Source organism: Pipra filicauda, unplaced genomic scaffold (genome assembly GCF_003945595.2).
Source record: "Pipra filicauda isolate LSUMZ 115617 unplaced genomic scaffold, ASM394559v2 scaffold3_size10097308_pilon, whole genome shotgun sequence".
NCBI lineage: Eukaryota > Metazoa > Chordata > Aves > Passeriformes > Pipridae > Pipra > Pipra filicauda.
This window is the reverse complement of record NW_024104532.1, coordinates 6,295,677-6,314,530: the sequence shown is the minus strand read 5'-3', so window position 1 is coordinate 6,314,530 and position 18,854 is coordinate 6,295,677. Positions and strand designations below refer to the sequence as shown.

At 42.3% G+C, this 18,854-nt stretch overlaps 1 protein-coding gene across 2 annotated transcripts; it reads right to left on the bottom strand.

Moving 5' to 3' along the window:
• Nucleotides 1-4,327: 4,327 nt before the first annotated feature.
• REEP2 (receptor accessory protein 2) lies at nucleotides 4,328-16,765 on the bottom strand. Of its 2 annotated transcripts, XM_039385267.1 has the most exons (9): nucleotides 16,669-16,765; nucleotides 16,341-16,413; nucleotides 11,439-11,515; nucleotides 10,282-10,350; nucleotides 9,954-10,074; nucleotides 9,278-9,391; nucleotides 8,785-8,932; nucleotides 8,374-8,531; nucleotides 4,328-6,601 (listed from the first exon to the last, which is right to left on the bottom strand). In XM_039385267.1, the coding sequence occupies exons 1-9, from the start codon at nucleotides 16,698-16,700 to the stop codon at nucleotides 6,527-6,529; spliced, it is 867 nt and encodes a 288-aa protein (XP_039241201.1). In that variant the 5' UTR covers nucleotides 16,701-16,765; the 3' UTR covers nucleotides 4,328-6,526. The 2 variants fall into 2 exon arrangements, with proteins under 2 accessions (XP_039241201.1, XP_027574401.1); XM_027718600.2 differs by lacking the exon at nucleotides 10,282-10,350 and having other exon boundaries at nucleotides 6,197-6,601; nucleotides 16,669-16,764.
• Nucleotides 16,766-18,854: the final 2,089 nt, after the last annotated feature.

The following is an 18,854-nucleotide window of genomic DNA, read 5'->3' as shown; positions in this document are numbered from 1 at the left end:
CTCAAATAGCCTTTTCAGTCAGAGGTTAACTGCAGTATCATTTCATATTTCTCTTTCAGAGCCCCGGTTTGTTTTCCCCCCAACCCCAAGGAGGACCTTCACTCTCAGACACGGGAAATATTGCTGTTCGACCTGTCATAACTGAGCTGTTATCAGATAAGTCTCTGCTCTCCCATTTTCAGTGATTTTATGCTATGCTTATACCCTCTAGTGGACAAAAAGAAATTCACAACCCTCCTTGTGCCTCTAGATCAGCACCGTGCTAACAGGAGCTCCGACATGAAAACGCTGAGTCAAAACAACCCTCTAATTTCTGCACTTCCAGGAACATCCTTGAGTCATCTTTACCTGGCTACACCTGCCCCGGCCCCTCCACTGTCTTACCAGGCTGTCATTCAGCCAACACTGGCCCGTACATACCTCACCATACCTGACTTTAGACGTGAATTCAACGTCAAAATAAAAAATTCATTTATCTCTACATGACATTCACAACGTTTGAGAAATGATCTAACAGGGGAGTCAAAGGTGAGGAGTCCCTCAACTCAGTGCTTTCCCAGACAAGGCAGCAGCACGAACACAGAAGGTTTGTATTCAATATCAGCTCTGACGACCGGGATAATGTCTCTACATTTTTTAGTCACCATAAATTTTCAACTTTCTTTCTGTTTGGTAAGTTACTAAGCATTACTTGTGATAAAAACGTGTGATACAAAATTTTATGTGCTTGCCATCCAGACCGACGTTCCTCCCAAACCTGCTGCAAAGAACACAACTGAATTCCTTATCTATGTAAGTCACTAAAAAATTCATGGCAGCAGTGGAAATGCAAAGATAGGTACAGTTATATATCACAGAAGACTTCAGCTTTTGCTCCTTTGGTGTTCACTGATTTCTGCAGCATTCCCACAAATGTTACTTCTAACATTATTTGTCTAAATACGCAGCCAGAATGCTCTTGTCCAAAGGGTCTGCACTGAGCACATTTCAGCCAGAATCCACTGCAAGAAAAGGGAAATACATCAAACTCTGCTACTGGCAGTCGTTGTGATTCCACCTGGGAATCCAGCTCTAGGCCTTCTTGTACATGTCTGAATCTAGGTCACAGAACTAAATAATGGAAAAAGGCTAAATTTCAGATCTAATACAGTATATTCCATGCCTCCACAGTCAGCAAAGTGGAAGCAGTCCTTTGCTTAATAAGTAAACAAAAGAAATACAACCAGTTCACAGAACAGTTGAAGCTCAGAAACAGAGCAAGAAAGTAACAGTTTTCTTGCAAGGGATTTAGGCAAAGAATTTAGGCATACAAACAGCAATGACCTAAATTTACCTGCAAAGTTGCAGAAAAAACCCTCACTGTTTCTTTTCACTTCGTATTATTTTCGTTCCAGTTGTCATCATAAATAGAGCACTGGAAATTCATACACTGAATTTTGGGGTTCTACATACAGCTGTGTGTATGAGCATAGCAAAATCCAGCATTTGGTTCACCCAAAAATGTAGGCTTTGGCAGGGGGAGGGTATAATTTCCCAGATGAATGTATCCTCTGGAGCTCCCTGCTGGTGCTTCTCCAGCATAACACATCTATTACAAAGTGATGAGAGATACTTGATACTCATCTGGTCCTCCCTGCAGATCAGCTGCCTGCTGAGGTAAAAGTCAAACTTTATTGTTCTGAAGTGATGAAAGGCTCAGGAATCTCAATCCATGTAGCTCAAGCCCAGTTCAGAAAGTACAACACAGAGAGAGAGAGGTGTTCTGAGAGAAATCAGGCTCTAATCTGTAGAATGCAAAGTTTAAGAGTTGCTTGGGGCTCAGAAAGTCAGCAGTATTTACGGGACAGCTGTACTGCACACAGCCCATTTTCCACTCTAATTCTATCTCTCAGGACATTGTCTCCACTTACTGTTGAAACCAACTGTTCACACCTCTGAAGGTCTCTCCAGGCTTTTTAACAATACCTACAAGGAACATAACACTGAGTTATGTTTACAGTGCCTTGCAGTAGCACCAAATTCCAGATGAAAGGTGACCAGGAAACCTTTCTCTTCAGTAACACTAAAGCACATTCCCATACAGCACATGCATTTCTGCACGTGTCAGCTCTTAAACATTAGATTCAGTACGATCCAGACCACAGACAGCACACAGGAACTCCTGGGCAACTGGCTCTAGGTGGCTTTGACTGAGCAGGGAGGTTGCACCAGATGACAGCTCTCTGATTCTATGAGCTCATGCAGCTTCAGAATACTCTGCTGGTTTTTCACATATCTGACTTTGCAGGACAAAACTCAGAAAGCAGCACCACGAGATGCCTCAGCCAGGTGGCACACTACAAATTCTTAGTGGGTAAAGCAAGAAAAGCTGTGGTACAGAGCAGTTCCACAGAGATGTGATTTGGCCCCTCTCCAGCAAGCAGTAACGTGACAACACAGTGTCCCAATTAGAACGAAGGATAAGAATACAATTTTTTTCCCCCTGCATTTCTCCCTTAGGGAATAAGCCACACTTTCCAGCATTATATGCAACTTTGGAAGACAGATAGGAAAACTCAGCTCAATCCAACAGCTGCTCCCAAGCATACAGTGACACTTCACAGCTAATTTGTGAGCCTCCTTAATACAATGCTACCTGTAGGTTAGAGAACCAGCAGAGTTCTCCACAGTTATCTTACTTTCCTCCTAAGGCACTGTGTTTCCTGCTGATTAAGATGGCACAGAATAACAATAAATAACAATTTCTGGAAAAGTTGTGGTTCTCTAGAAATCTTACTTTTCAAGGCTGTATATTGTGAGGGAGTCGTACTTCCAAGAGGGATATATAAAGGAAAGCCCAGCACTGCAAAAACACAATGAATGGAACTCAGTTCACTAAGATGAGGGAAGGGGAAGCTTCCCCAGAACAAACTTTGCAATTTTAAGAACACCAGCATCCCTCTCTCTATACACCCTCTACCTACCAAGGAAGTTAATCTCGTCTAAAAGAAATCAGTCTCAGAGACCTGAAGCTGGAGAATCAGAAACTCAAGAAAGTACAGTAAGTAATAAAGATGTTTAGCTGAAGTGTAAAGGTTTAAAACCTGACAGTAGTCTCTCCTATACTTTCATATCTCTTACCCACCATGGAGGGTACTGCCAAGCAAGAAAACATTTTTCCCTTGTATGCAACAAATCATTAAGTTTCTCACACGAGAAACCACATTTCACTATTTTCTTTACCAACATCAGAACACTGACTTGTAGTACTATAAAGCATGAAGGTAAAAACATTTCTTTTCAAAAGGCAGTCATGGCTTCAACTTTGTATCTCATGGTACAGGTATTTTAGGATAATTTTAGGCACACAAAGTTTGACACACACACACCACCCCCTCCCCACCCCCTCCCTTCAGGTATCATTTTCTCTTACTGCATTTCTCTCTGTGCCCAGGCATATTAGGAAAAGGTTATAAACACTTAGTGAACACAACAGGTTCTACTGCTAGGTGAAGATTTAACCATTTGCTTAATTGCACAATGAAGCCCACAGATGATACTGAAGAGAAACTACATTCCAGCATTTCCTGCTGAAAACACTGAACAGCAGCTGATAAAAGCATTTTATCAAAGCAGCACATTCAGCGTTCTCATTAACAAGAGAATTTCTATGCAAGACAGTGCCATCCAATGCAGGACTACATCTAGAAACTCACTACGAGGTCACGTGGGTGGTGGTAGATCTGCAGAGGCTTTGATCAAGCAAAGCACAGTCTAGCAGTCACATTTGTACTAGAAGAAAATAGTATCCATGCTAAGACATTGTTCTTGCTCTGGGTAAGTTCTGCTGCTTGGCATCATCAGCTTCGTATCACACACTAGATAACAGTCCCTGACTCTACTCCAGACTCACTCCTGCAACCAAAAGTCATTTAAATCCCCTGTATAAACAAAAGTCAGAGTAAAACTGACCCATACTTACCCACGAGCTAATGACATCAAGCACCAACGCTAAGTAAAAGCTACTTAGCACAGGACCCAGCTCAGGAAGACAAAAATAAATCCAAATGCCAAAACGATCTTCAGAAAATTCTTCCTGTGCTTCAAAGCAGAAGAGCCACTATAAATGAACTGATTCTGGAGAACATTCTGGAAAAGTCACCCTATGGAAACCTAGTAATCATAGACTGTCACAACACAGGCACAAGGAAAGGGCACGAAGATCAACATAAGGGGGGACTTGGCTTCCAAATGAAGTCCCTCACAAGGACTTACATAAATAATTTGCTATGGAAAATTTTAGCTAAAGAAAAAAAAATAAATCAAGAAACATGGTCATAGAGATACTTGGTATATAGAGAATAATGGTTCTCTCTTGCTCAGTATAGTAAAGTCTAGGACAGCATTTCCTCACAACTGAATCTTCCCCATAATAATGGAAGATTTTTATCCCTTGTCTGGAGAGAGGAATTTCCTGTGGAAACAGAAAGTATTCCTGCTTCAAGGACATCCACTTGCATGTGCTAGTGAGACAGGAACACAAAGTTTGCTAATAAACTAAAAAGAACAAAATAATTGTTTTCTTTTTTTTTTTTTTTTTGTGAAACTCAAAACTCAAAGCCAAATCAAGGATTTTCTATTGGCTTCTGGATAAGGCCTTGTGGATAACTTGGGACAAATATTTCTGACAAGACGCAAATTTCTGACATGGTCTGTCAAAATTTCAACTTTTAAAAGCTATAAATAAAAGTAAAACCAACTTCATTGGTTTCCTAAAATAACTGGTTAATTCAACAGCAAACAATTTGCCACCAAGACAATGGGAAACAAGAAAAAAAATTCAGTCCTGATCTTCAACTTTATAAACTTTTGAAGGGCTATCCTCTAGGACAGAAATACTTGTGGAACTTTAGTTGCAGAAGTGCTTCTATACCTTGTCAACAGCAAAATACTGGGCTCTGTGAATTCACTGTAATTTCAGAAATTGGACAGCAAAAGATGTGGGCAGACAAACACCTGCAGCTAGAGCTGGGAATGGCTTCAGTAGGGAAGTAAGAGCCAGGCTCCTTTGATAACTAGTTTCAGTAAAAATTAAGACCACCAAGTTTGCATTCAGACAACCACATCTGTAATTACAGATCTCAGCAACAGGAACCTTACTCATCTCATAAATTCCGACTGACTCAGTTGGCAAGTGTGCAGGGGATCTCCCCTCAACAACGTTCAAGAGATTAGTATGGCTTGCCATGATGTGATTTTTCTCTGCAGCACTGCAATTTCACTCCCACAATACGTATTCTACATTCAGTGTAGTCTTCTGTCCCAAGTGTTATATATTGCTCAAGTCTCAGGACACTGATAAACATGGCACATGGTCTGACAGAAAATGTGTGCAAGGGCTGCAGTAGGATCAAGCAAGAGGACTGATTAATCACAGCATTGTGCCCTACTCCCTGCTTTTTGTCCCCCATACATGAAATCCTGGAGTTAGCAAAATTCATACATCAACTGTTTATCAGTTCTCGTGCCCTGAGGATTGAATCTCCTACAGCTGAGAGGTAAGGGCTTCTGAAATTCTCAAGTATGCCCACAGACTTTCCCCAGTCATCTGGTAGAATAAAAGAATTTGTCTGCAGTAACAAAATCAGGATGACATGGAGTTCAACCCCTAAATGGCAAAGCAAGTACCCTTGCCATGGAACTGCATGGGACTCGCCTCATTCTGATGCTCCCACAGGAATCAAAGTGGGCACCAGAACCTGAAATGAAATTCAAGCAGCTTCAAAAAGAGCCAAAATCTTACAGATGCCAAACTTTCCTTCTCAACAGTTAACTCTTAGAGATACCTGTATCTACTCCATCATACAATGTGCATGGTAACAGCAGATTTTCTTCATTACTCAGTTTTTCAATTATCTCCCTTCACCTACCAGAAAAAATAAAATAAAACCCAATCTCTTCATCTTCCAGGACGAGTAATGGGAATCTAGCATTTTCCTCCCATGAGCTAGACCTTTATGTTCAAAAGCACCCAGCATACATCATTTCAGTCACCTTCTCAGAGGGGATGGACATGTCAGGTACGGTCCATTCTTACGGAATATGACTCATGGTGGGCACTTCTTAACAACACACAGCTGCAGAAGGATACCCAGAGCAAGATAAGACATTTTGGGGAGCCACCCACCCCTGTGGAACTCCAGTGTCTAGTATTTTTCCAGTTTCTGTGCAATGGATGTCTCAAACCCTAGTCAGTTCTTGCAGCAAAGATTCTCAACTAGGGTTATACAGTGGGAATTCCAAAGCAACTGGCTATGTACAGACATATCAGCATTCCCTCCAACAGAGGGATGAAAAGGAGAAAATTCCTGAGGATGTGTATCCTCTACTCCATTTTCTGAATCCCAGCCTCCCCCTTGCCTTGGAATGAGCTCTACAAAGCAGTATCTGTTATGTACAAGAATCTCAGCTCCCTTCCTTTGGAGAGTTTCCCCTCAAAAGCGAAAATCCCGGGACAGAGACAGGTGCTGGGGAGGGGGAGGTCGCCTTAGGATGACTCGCCAGAGGCAAGAGAGCCAGCAGCTTTCTTCTTGGGCCGGGCTTTTACACTCCTTACTGGAAGCTGGGGAGAAAGAAAAAGAGGCATCTTAGACTAGTTTACTTTAACATCTAAATGTCTGACAGAAAGGTGAAAGAATGAGGAGTGGAAACAGAACAAAACAACTACAACAAGATGACCCTGTTCATGTCTTCTGTTGCCTCAAAAGGCTATTTAAACATTCTTTTTTTTTCTTGGTTATTTATTAAACAAATCACTCAACACATCCATCAAACAGCAAACAGGAGAAGACATTCTAAAACAGGACAACTACAGTAATAAAATCGAAGTTGTCTCAACAGAAGGTCAGACACAGCAATATTTCTAACTGGTAACATTCATGTAACACTTCACTGCTGCAACTTTTCTGCTTCTTGACTTCCATCACCAGTGCAGTTCTCTGAAAGCTGTAGAAACATCTTGAGCTACCCTGCATGCTTTACTCCTGTGTCTGCCATTCTGGATATTGGCTAGAAGAGCACGTTTTTTCAGCTATGATGCATTCAGCCCTGGCAGGCAACTCAGAGGTCTCAGTCAAAGGCCTCCTACAAATCCTACACCTGAACCAGAGATCCAACAATCTGAGCATAAAAACCAATAAGCCTACAAAGGGCTTTATCAGTATTTCTGTATTCACAATAAACAGCATAAAAGAGTTGGTTTTGTCTTTTCACAGTTTCACTTTAAAAATTCCTCACTAGGAAGCTGGGAATCCAGTTTTGATTCTCTTGTTTCCCTGCTCCTGTCTAATATGCTAGAGAAAAAAGCAGAGGGGTCACCTCAAAAACAAGCCATAAGAACTTGAAAAAGATCTGGGTAATTTAAAATGCATCTTTAGACAAAGATGTCCATCCTGGGAGATAATCAAAAGCCAACTGGACCTGGTCCTTGCTTGAGCAGTGGGGTTGGACCAGATGAATTCAGAGATCCCCTCCAACCTCAATTATTCTGTGATTCTGTTACAAAGAGTACTTAAGCACATGCAAAGGTGTCCTGTACACTGCAAAATCAGGTTAACAGCATGACCTAAAACGATGCTCTAAGCAATTACCTTCCTCCAAATTATTTAATATTTAGCCTGAATAGCTCAACAACGTGAGCCAGTTATACAGCACTCTTTATCTTAGATAAAAATAATAAAATTAGTAGACCAAGTTGAATCAAGCTACTTCACAAAAAGGGAGAGCCATTTTTATCACATACAAACCAAACCATAAGAAATGTTTGAGCCAAAGCCTGGAAAGCAGCGCCTCAAAAAGCATATTCTATAAAACACACTGAGAGCTGGATAAAAAGATTGCTAAGTTTAAATGACTCTTGGGGACAATTGGGGGGAGAGGAGGAGTGGGGCAGGTGGGGGGAGTGGTGTGATTTCCCCAGATCTACTCTGTGAAGTTGAGGGAGGCCTAGGAGGGCACAGAACTGCTGCATTTTAGGTTAAGTGGCTGCCCCAAGGATAAATGCCACAGTACCATTACACCATCAGACTGTAACAGACAGGAGTGAGGATACAGTCAACAAGACGTTAAAAATATTTAATGCTCCACCCTTCAACACAAAACCCAAATAAAAGAGAAGCTGGGTCCTGGCTTATGACAGAGGCTTCCAGGCATGCTAAAAATGCAAAAGCTAAAGACAGGATGGCAAGCAGATGAGTCCTCTGATTCAACTAGCAAAGACAGTCCAACAAATTTATATATACAGCTTTTAAATGTGCTGAGCCTGTCAAGCTAGAGTCCTCCAACAAAGCTCACAAATCAATGTCTGTGCTGGAAATAATCTATACACCAGCTCACCTCAGTTTTCGTCACCTTTTTAGGAGCTTTGAGACTCTGGGTACGTTTAGGAAGTTTGTCTCCTGCATCTTCATCTGACGGGTCTGTTCTAGGCTCTGATGGGGTTCCATTAGATCTATGTGCCACACTGCTCTCCTCTCCTGAGGAGTAACAGGAAGCTAAGGAACAAGAGAGAAAGTTTTAGCAAAGCCTAAAATGACCCATCCTGAAGGACCACATGGAAGGGAAATGCCAACAATCTCAAAGGATAATCCAAAAGCACAGAGATGCACGGTAAAGGGCAGGCTCTATGGGAGGCAATGCATCTTCTCCCAGACAGCAGCAATCCTGTACTCCTTCTGAGACCCAAGGCATGGCAAGTGCAGGGAACCCCTCCTGGCTCACCATACGATGCCCAGCAGGGCTCTGTACCTGAGTCCTCGATGGTTTCCAGCAGACTCCCACCAGAGGAATGCAGCTGCGGATCGCGGCTTCGCATGTGCACGGTGTCCTCATCCCGGATCAGAGTGAGGTCCTGCATGCTGAAACTTCGAAGCTTCTCAGACAAAACTCCCTGGCCCTAAGGGGACACAAAAATTAGGGTGAAGGGCTCTTCACCAAGATCATATCACGTGGGATCATTCATTCAGAAGAGGAGGAAAGGTGCCCTATTCCCCACTAGGGCACTCTGAAAAAAAAACGAGAAGGGAAAAGTGTGCTCCCAAGCCCAACAATGAAGTGGTTAAAGCAAAACCCACTCCACTCCCCCTCCTCTTTTTCTAAGTCAAAAGATGGCATTAACTGCAAGGCAAACTGGAGGAAAGGAAAAGTAGACTGGTGCCAAACAAGTAGGAGTATCCCTAACACAGCACACAACACTAAACCATTCAGGAATTCCAGAATGTTACAGAAGGTGTTGGATTACCTTTGCAGCTGCAGTAACTGCTGCATTGGCAGCAAGGTTTAACCCCCTCTTGCCAACTCGCATCATGGTTTCATAGCTCTTGTCACAAGCCTGAGTAATGTATTCATCAATCTCCTAGGAAGGCAATGTGGAACGTGGCATTCAGCTCCTCGTTATAAACATGATCAAAGTCTCCCCATCAACACCCTTAAAAATGCAAAGCTCAGCTGGACACTTTTTTCCCAGGCTACCACCATCAGCTGTTATGGATCACATAACAGGAGTTTCTCTGCTACTTACAGAAAGTTTGTAAATGCAACTTTTAATTACATAAGTTATTTCCAAATTATCACAACCGAAACAAAGCAGTCGCTTATACTGGCAATGAAAAAACAGATGGGCTACAGAACATGCTGCTCCTATCACGATTCAAAAAGCTTAACTACTGACAGTGACTGTAAGAGCTCATGACACTGGGTTAGCCAAACATGCTTGCTAAGCTTTAGGCAAACTACTGGCTACATTACAATCTCCAGTAAGCTGCAGTATGACATCGTTGTCAGAGACAGAACCACTCTACATCCACTAGTGTCAGCACAAGCATGATTCACACATTTTAGTTCTTATTGTGGCCTAACTGAATCAGAGGTCAGTCAGCTCCCAGACAGGTCAGTATCTTCTAACAACAAGCAAGTACCTTCTCCTTATTGGAGAGCGTTGGGTGCACAAACTTCCTGTAGAGGACACTGGAGCCCTTGGTGTAAGGGGAGAGCAGCCAAATCACAAATGCGATTTTCAGCTCGAAATAAAAGGGAAACCTGAGAGAAAGAGGAAAGAAAAAAAAAAAAAGAAGGAGAGAGAGAAAGACGGAGAACTGGAATCAAGATCAGCACAGAGACAGATGGAGATAACTGGTAGAGAGCAGCATAGGCAGAAAGAGTGCAGGCAAGATAAAGGCTCAGAAACAAGAGAATTGATTAATCAGGTCAGAAAAGCAGAACCCTCTTTAGAATCCTAGGACATACCTTCTTCGAGTCTCATTTAGTCTTTCATCCATAGCCATGAAAACTCCATAAACAGGGCATCTCTCAGCCCTGCAAACACACCAAATTACAATCTGATAGCTACTCTCATCATTCTGAAGTTTGTTCAGAGAGTATCCAGTGGATGTTAATATTACATTAGCTTCCCTTCTCATTTTCCAAAATTTTCAACTACATATCTTAATAATGTCATGTTCCTGCTAAGGCTGATAGCTGTTTCTGAAACTTCCTGTAGGTATTCCTCAGATAAGACACAAGAGACAGAGTAAATGAAAAAGAGCAGGCACGATGTAAGTCTTTTATCTCTAACCCTTACCCAGAAAACTCTCTGGGAAGATACAACAGCAGAGATTGAAACAAGTGAATGCAAACCCTCTACTGACTCTACTAGTATAAGAAACTTCTAAGTATGTGAACAAGATAAAGCTCTTGTACTTTTTAGATCTTTGTCTGCTTTTCAGAGTTTACACAGGAAGAAGCAAAACCGCTGAGCACTTCTGTAAGGCAAGAGTAGCCATTTCATGATTCTTTAAAAGATGAAACTCTTGACTAATATTGTTTCAGATATCTATGCAAAGCCCAAACACTGAAGCAATGAAGAAACTGAAGGCATCCTGTTCCAAAGGTTCAGCTGAAGCTCTGTGACAATTATTTGTCATTTTTGGAGGCCAAGCATGACACAGAGCACTGAAAGGAGCAGGAACCTGCTTCATGCAATCCACTTGTGCATGTGATCTGTTCCTCCACACAACAGGCTGTCAAAGCAAAATAGGTCCCTTCCTTCTACCATCTTTTTTTTTTTTGGAGTGTCTTTCAGACCACCATTTTTCAAACTTTACCAGTTCACATTAACAGCCTCTCAAAAATCTTTCATGTTATGAATGGATAAAGATCCTCTTACAGATACGGTGCATTTACCCTAACTTTGCAAGGATAGGAGATGAAACAGCTAAGGCAGCAGCTACTACCCACAATAACTACAAATCTGCTGACTCTTCATAGGGATTGAAAACTCCTAAAGGAGAGACAGTTTATCCATAGCATCCTAACACTTCTCTCTCCTTAAAAAAACCCAACAAAACAAAACTAAACAAAACCACCACCACAACAACAGAAAAAGATCCCAACAAGGAACTCACCAAGAGAGAACAATGTCTGTGAGTGTTTCTGCAGTGGTGAAAAAGGCAAACACGATCCAGTACATCATCCACTTCACCTGCAAAAGAGCAGTCACTCAATAGACATCCATCACACCCAGGAAAAAAGCGACATGTCTTCTCAGCATAAATGACTCATCAACTCCACACATTAAGATGAGTTCAATAAGAAGGAGGATATACAATCAGTAATGGAGAGGGTCATATACTAAATGGTACATTATAGTCTGGGAAAACATGTAGGATTAATGTGCTTTAAAAAGATAAATGCATACAGATACACTGATGAACAACATTATGATGCAACAGTGTTAAGGTCCCAAATGAGCCAGAAAGACTAATCAGTTCACTTTAAGAAGTTACACTCTTTTATATATCATGAATATTGTAATAAATATATATATATACACACATATATGTAAAAGTTTAAGTTTCAACTGGAGCCCTATATTTTCCTGATGTAAAGGTTTTTCCTTGGGAAAAAGAAGAAAAATGACAAACCAACAAATATATTATTTTGCTCTAACCCATTATTAATTCTTTGCCTTAATCACTACTCCCAGAAATTATACAAGCAATTCTTTCTTTGTAGATAAAGGCTCACTGAGAAAGGTAAAAGAGCAAAGAACATGCCCCATCAACCTCATCTTCTTGTTTAAGGTTTTGAGTATCTATATATAAAAAGTACTTTGTGCTATTATGGCACATCTGCATATGCCTATTGTCTGTCTCCCTCTTTCCTCACACCCTTATCTGGAGCAGTGTTTCTTTCAAAGCATAAAATAATTCCCTCCTAACAAACACCTGTTCTAGTAACAGGTTTCTCTGTTACAGGCCAATTATTCCTAAGGAAGAATCAGCTGAATTATAAAAATTGCTCTCTTGTAAGAGAAATTGTCAGTTTTCTCTGCTGTTGAGAATTAGAAATAAATGTGAGTAGTGGATAAATGCAAAGGACACCTTTACTAAAAGCAATTTAACATTCTTAATGTCATCAAGAATGGGAAAGAAGAACCAAACCGAATCAGGGAAATTCCTCATATCAAATCCACACATTAATCCATATATTAAAATTACATGAACAGTCACGTTCATGTAATAATGACATGTTGACAATCTTTGCTACAGCAAATTATATAAAAGCAGGTATTTCCCCCAAACTTGCATGTGTCGGAAAATTCCGTGATTTGCTCTTGAAAGACCCCCCCAGAACTTTCTCAGAAAAGTAAAATCAACCTGCCTCCAGCCCCTCTAACATAGTGGATGGGTTAGAAGATAGTGCTTAGTAATCCAAATTGTTTCCACTTTATTGTGATTTTTTTTTTCCACAACACAAAGTAACAGAACTTGTACTGTATGGCTCTCTCCTGCCTTTTTTTCCCCTTGTATCATCAGTTTGGACAGGACCAGGTGTCATTCAGTTGATCTAAAGCAACTCTACGAAATGAATGGTTAATTCTTCAGCACAGCAACATAAATCAGCTCTTGTTTGAAAAACTGTGTGAATAAGGATAAACCAAAGTTTGAAAAAAGGGATCCCAAGGGGTGAGAGATTTCAGAGAAGCCACATACCAGTAAACCTTACATCAGCATTAGGCAAAATGAAGGCAATATTAATAATAATAAAAGCAATTAGCAGATATAATATATATGTAACAAAATAAGGAATATGTTTGGGTTTTTTTAAAATAAATTCACAATTGTAGCAGAATTCTTAGGTTTCCATAAACTCTCGCTGTAGTGCTTCCCTTACAGGCAGGGTGTATGGAGTTTCTAAATAGTTTCTAACAGGTCTAAATAAACACTTAAAGAAAACGAAATTGTCAAGGAAAAAAAGGAAGGGACTCTTGAGGATTAACAGTTGGTTAAAAGAGAGGAAACAAAGGATAAGAATAAATGGCCACTTTTCACAATGAGGAAAGTTACCAGTGGAATCCCACAGGAACCAGTGCTGAGATCTGTGGTGCTCATCTTCATGAAAGATCTGGAAAAGGTTGTGAATAATAAGATGACAAACTGTGCAGGAGACACTTTTCTATCCAAGAGATTAGGTATGAGGTGATTAAAGAATTCAGAAAAGGATCCTGATTGATCTCCAGTTGATATTTTGTCTCTAAATTTGATTAAATACAAAGCAGTGAACTTACAGCATGTGCTTTTTCTTAGTGAAAACTACTGTGGTTACATAAATTAGCTGATGTCACTCAGGAGGGGTCACTGTAGGCAGCCAGATGAAACCATAAGCTCAGTGCTCATTAGACTTTTTCACTCTGCTAACAGAATGCTCTGGAGTATTAGATGATGCACTGAGAACAGAAAACATTGCTTTGTACTGTTTAAATAAACTGCATGTGTGTATCTTTGATATTGGACACAGGTCTCTTGCCTTCTGTCTCCTCCTGCTCACCCTATGCTCTATAGCCAAAGACAAAAAGAAATACAGCCCTTAAATAAACTAGAAGGATCCAACTTCTAGTTCTAGAAGTCCCTGAAGTGCAGATGACCAGAAACTAGAAGAGCAAAAAGCACAGGGGAAGAAACATGAATTTTTTCTTATGACAAAGACCTTCCAAAACCGAAGCTTAAACTTTAAGCCACTAAAAAGAGTCAAGTCTGCTGTTCAAGCTGATGGTCACTAACTTCAGCTAACTGCACATACACTGTTTCCCCCACCTGCACCAAGAACCTAAATAAATTCAGCAAATGCAAAAGCACAATTCCAATGTACATTTGACCAAAGCTGAAAAAAAAAAAAAAATCTGAGCTACAAGAAGCAGTTTGCCATAACTGCTCTAGGACTTAGCATAAATTCATACCATGGTGGTGGAGAACACTAAGTTTGCACTGAAGGACTGCTGGTGGTAGCTTGGTCTGTGCCAACTCAAGCTTCAATACCCCACTACAGCACAGACAGCCCTGTGAGACCTTTCTCCACCACCAAACCCTGAACTTTCGTTCTCAAGCACTATGAGCAAGCAGCTGTACATGGGAACAGCTGGCTTTGAAAATGGGCTGCACAGCATTCAAGTTGTCTGCTGACTTTTCACATGAAGAACAGTTTGAACAGACAGCGGCCCCTTTTCCCACAATTAACATAAATGTTTTTCCCCCATCTTTCCACTTATGTTCAGAAGGAAGGAGCCCTTCAAAGGTAAGTGAATAAGGCAGATGGCAACAACATCTAAATATGCCTATTTCTGATGTAGGGGTTTGGAATAGATGAGCTTTAAGGTCCCTTCCAACCCAAACCATTCTGTGATGCTATGATTTTTCACTATCAGATTCAGGCAGTCTTGGAGCTGCTTAGGTAACACTTACCAAAAGAAAATCAGATCAAGACAACATTTACATTCTGCAAAGAATTAAAGCATTTATGTACCTCAACAGCACCTACTCACAGAAAATAAGCAGGGTTTTACTGTAAAGAATGCCAGTTGCTTTTAAAAAAATGAGGGTTTGAGGGTTTTTTCCCCATCAAGTTCTTAATAAAGTGATTTAAAACTCTGAAATCTGAGTCTGTCTTCAAGTTCAGATTCTGTAACTGGAATACAATCATTCTGTTACAGACACCTGTGAGCCAGAATAAAATTCTGGGTAAAAAATACACATTTCACCCAACAAATGAAGGTCACTGGCAACTGGAAGGAAGTGAGGAATGCCAGAGAAGACAATAGTAATGGGATAGTACTTAATATGTAACCTCAAAGGTAACTATGAAGTCATAGGATCACATGATTATTCATTGAGTTTCTTTGTTTCCTCTTTCTAACGCTACTACTAATAAACTTCAAAGTTTAGTAAGGCTCATCATATTACTGACTGTATCTCTAACACTGTGTCTCTAATACTCTAAATACAATTTATCAGTTATCAATGCCTCCAGAACATTCACATTTCAACTTCTTTGCTGAGACCAGTATTAAAACAAAATCCAAAGCCAAACACCTGAGCCAGAGGCTGTAGTTTGTAAAGGTGCCCACTGTGAGTGAGATTCTCAGCTCAATCCATATCTACTTAAAAACCTCTGGGCTGAATTTTAAGCCAATGCCCAGGAAAGGTCTAGTCAATTCCAGAGGGCTGGAGCAGCGTGAGCCAAAACAGGGCTATATCCTGCAATATTTATTGCTGACATGTCATTCCGTAAGGAGCAAACAGAGACTGCTGGATGAAGTCTCGGACTGTACCACAAAGCAATACTGACAAATTCTATCCTAATCACTCATGGTGCTTCTTCTTCACATTATTCCTTGGTCTAGATGAACGGAAACTCATCCCACCCATAAGACAAATAGCTCTTGCCTCTGCTGATCACCTTAGAACACCCCTTCTGTAAGAGGATGACACACCACATCACAAGAAAACTCTTGGTGTTTAAAATACGGTAGTTGTAACGATGGTGTAGACAGAGAGGGGGAAACGATTCCAGGAGGGAAAGAGGATGAAATCTTGACCAACAGAAAACACTGATCACAACCAAAGTTGACAGGAAGCCACAAACCAAGCAAGATTACTCAGCCCTTTGGAAGAAAACTAAAGTAGCACTGAAAAAGCTGTAAAGGACACAGAGTAAGGATAAAGTTACAAGAAAGAACTTGTCCTGGACTTTCATATGCTTCCAGACTGCAGCGTTTGCCCCGCTTTCCCTTCCTCACTCAGCATCTCCTGAGAAAAAGCAGCCCAGGTTTATGGTTTGGAACCTCCCATTTTAGTGAGCGCCCTTTCCTCGGCAGCTTCTCGGGAGCCGGCCGGGGCCGGGGCTGAGCCGAGCTGAGCCGAGCGGGGCCGGGGCTGAGCCGAGCCCAGCGGGGTCACCCGGGGGGGCTTTGCGGGGCGGCCGCGGGGGACGGGGCGGGCGCTGCGCCGGCACGGCGAGCCCGTACTCACATATTCCTTCACGTTTTTCGTCTTCACGGCCTTGTAGGACGAGTACGCGGGGTAGAGGGTGCCGAAGATGAGCCTGCGGGCAGAACGGACCGCTCAGCGCCCCGCCCCGCCCGCCCCCCCGGGCCGGCGCTGCCCCGGGACGAGCCGGGACGAGCCGGGATGAGCCGGGACGAGCCGGGACGAGCCGCTCCGGGCGCGGGGCCGGGGCCGGGCCGGGCGGGGCTCAGCGCCCTCCCCGCCGCAGCCGCCCCCGCCGCCCCCCACCCAGCCCCGGTCCCGCGGGGGCCCCGGCGGGGCAGGGCCGCGCTCGCCCCCCGCCCGCACTCACACCACGAGGCGGGAGATGATCCAGGAGACCATGGCGGCGGCGCCGGGCGCGGCTCGGGAGCGGCGGCGGCGGCGGCGGGAGGAGGCTCTTCCAGGGCAGGTTCCTGCAGCAAGCGCAGCCCCGCCCCGGGTGCTCGGAGGGAGGAGCCGAGCGGCGCAGGGAGAGGCCGCAGCGCCCCGAGCATCCGCCGCTGCGGGGTACGCGGTGCCCGGGCCGGGGGGACACCCGCAGCCCCCGGTGGAACGATGGCAGAGGAGAATTACAGGGGAAAATCGCTGACTTGAGATCACGGGCACTCGGGAAGGCAGAGGAGTAACAGGCAGAAGAAGCCATTTTCCATGCAGTGGCCTCCTCCAGGGAGGTCGAGGCAGCAGCTGTTAAATGCTGCAAACAGCGGAGTTAAGGGGTAAAAGCGTTTTAGAGTCCCACGGCTCCCAGTGTCACCCAGAACCAGATGCAAACCAAAACTTGACTTGCCGATACTGATGTTTGCGTTATCAAACCAGAAGGATGAAGGCTGTTACTTGTAGTTTCCAGGGTAAATTCAGTGTTGCCAGATGCTGTTACTTGTAGTTTCCAGGGTAAATTCAGTGTTGCTAGATGCTTTTCCTCGAAATTTCAGTTGAGATGCCGAGGATTACTTAGTTGACTATACAAACAAGGCTGAACAGTGTGTGTCTGTGGGGAATATGCTTGGTGCAGGCTGGGAATGTGTATGGTTAAGCATACTGGAGTCCCGAAAATTGTTGTATTTTAAGAGCTCACCAAGGAATACTGTTAGGAGAATCCTCCTCCTCAGTCAGTGCCAGAGTTCATTACTGGGCCCCCGGGGAGCCTGGATGAACATTACAGTCAAGGATTGATTAGGCTCAGTACATAGATCTGTGAATTACACTGAAATGACCATTACATAAGTGGCGTTTTAATTTAAAAGGGAAAAAAAATGCTAGAAATCTACTGTATTTCTTCAGCTAACCAAAAAAACCAAACGCTGAAGCAAGGCACTACGGCAAAGTGTCATTACTTGCCAAATAGCCTTTATGAAAAGGAATGAGCCCAAAGAGAGCAAAAACAAAGAGCTCCTAGGGAAGAATTTTCTCACGAATGCATGAACTTTAGTATAATGAGCAATGATGAAAAACACAAAACATTAGCAACTTTCCATTACATGCAAGTGTTGTGAACACGTCTCCACAGGCAGTGACAAAGAACATTTTGTCAGTGTCTGCTTTTGGATATGAATGGGCCACAAAATGATTGCATAAGTGACTGCACAATTCACACCACTCATGGGATAACTGACCTACTAATTAGATAAAAGGAATCTGCTTTCAGACATCCAGGCAACACCAACACGCAAAACCTTCAACAAAGTAATTGTGTTTTTAACTGCAGCAGTTTCATATCAGTGACCAGCATGGCAACAGCTCTGGTACTTGAATAACGTGTTCACTGGGTGAGTGAAAGATGCAAACAGAAGAGAGAAAATGCAGAGATCTGCTGAGTACAACGTGTGAACAGTGTGGGAGCACTAAATAACTGCAGCACGGGTAAGTGGCACCTAAATAAAATGTGCCTTAGTGTTTTAAGCTGTTTAATGTGCCAAGGAGTAATATAAAAATTTACAGTGCATTAGACATAAATGGTGGCAAGAACAACCATCTCAACATCAGCAGAGCAGGTGGTCTTGCAAATGTTGTAGGTGGTAGCTCACTGTTAAGTAGCTTTAGAACAAGTTCAGGAAAAGTATTTTAAGCTAGCAATTTACATTTAGCAGAAAGTAGCTCAATTTCTTTCCACATCACAGAGAAGAATGAAAAATTAATTCATCAACTTACCTTTTCACAAGGAGAAACTACTGGGTTTTAAGGGCTATTTTTGGAACAAAAGTCAGCTGCAAGTCCAATGAAAATAGATTGATTTATTGGTAGTATTTTTATTAATTTCTTAGTAATACTGTATAATGCTGTGTAATTGAGATCTTAAGATTTACCCAGGAAAGCAATTTATCAATTGTTTTCAAATTAGGGCAAATTTCTTTCAAACGGTATGTTTTTTTAGCAGATATGCTACTGCTGGAATAACTCATGATGAATTTGTGTTCTACAAATGGTCCAAACGGGTGACCAAATATCTATCATTATGGCTAAACAATAAGGCAAAAAACCCTTACTGATTATACATCT

What these genes read in the sequence shown, in the direction of transcription:
- REEP2 (XM_039385267.1), bottom strand. Translation starts at nt 16,700, where the DNA reads ATGGTCTCCTGGATCATCTCCCGCCTCGTGGT. An exon ending in CAGTTACTGCAGCTGCAAAG is followed by an intron (nt 8,933 to 9,277) that starts GTAATCCAACAC and finishes GTGTCCCCTTAG; the next exon opens with GGCCAGGGAGTTTTGTCTGA. An exon ending in GGAAACCATCGAGGACTCAG is followed by an intron (nt 8,532 to 8,784) that starts GTACAGAGCCCT and finishes CTTGTTCCTTAG; the next exon opens with CTTCCTGTTACTCCTCAGGA.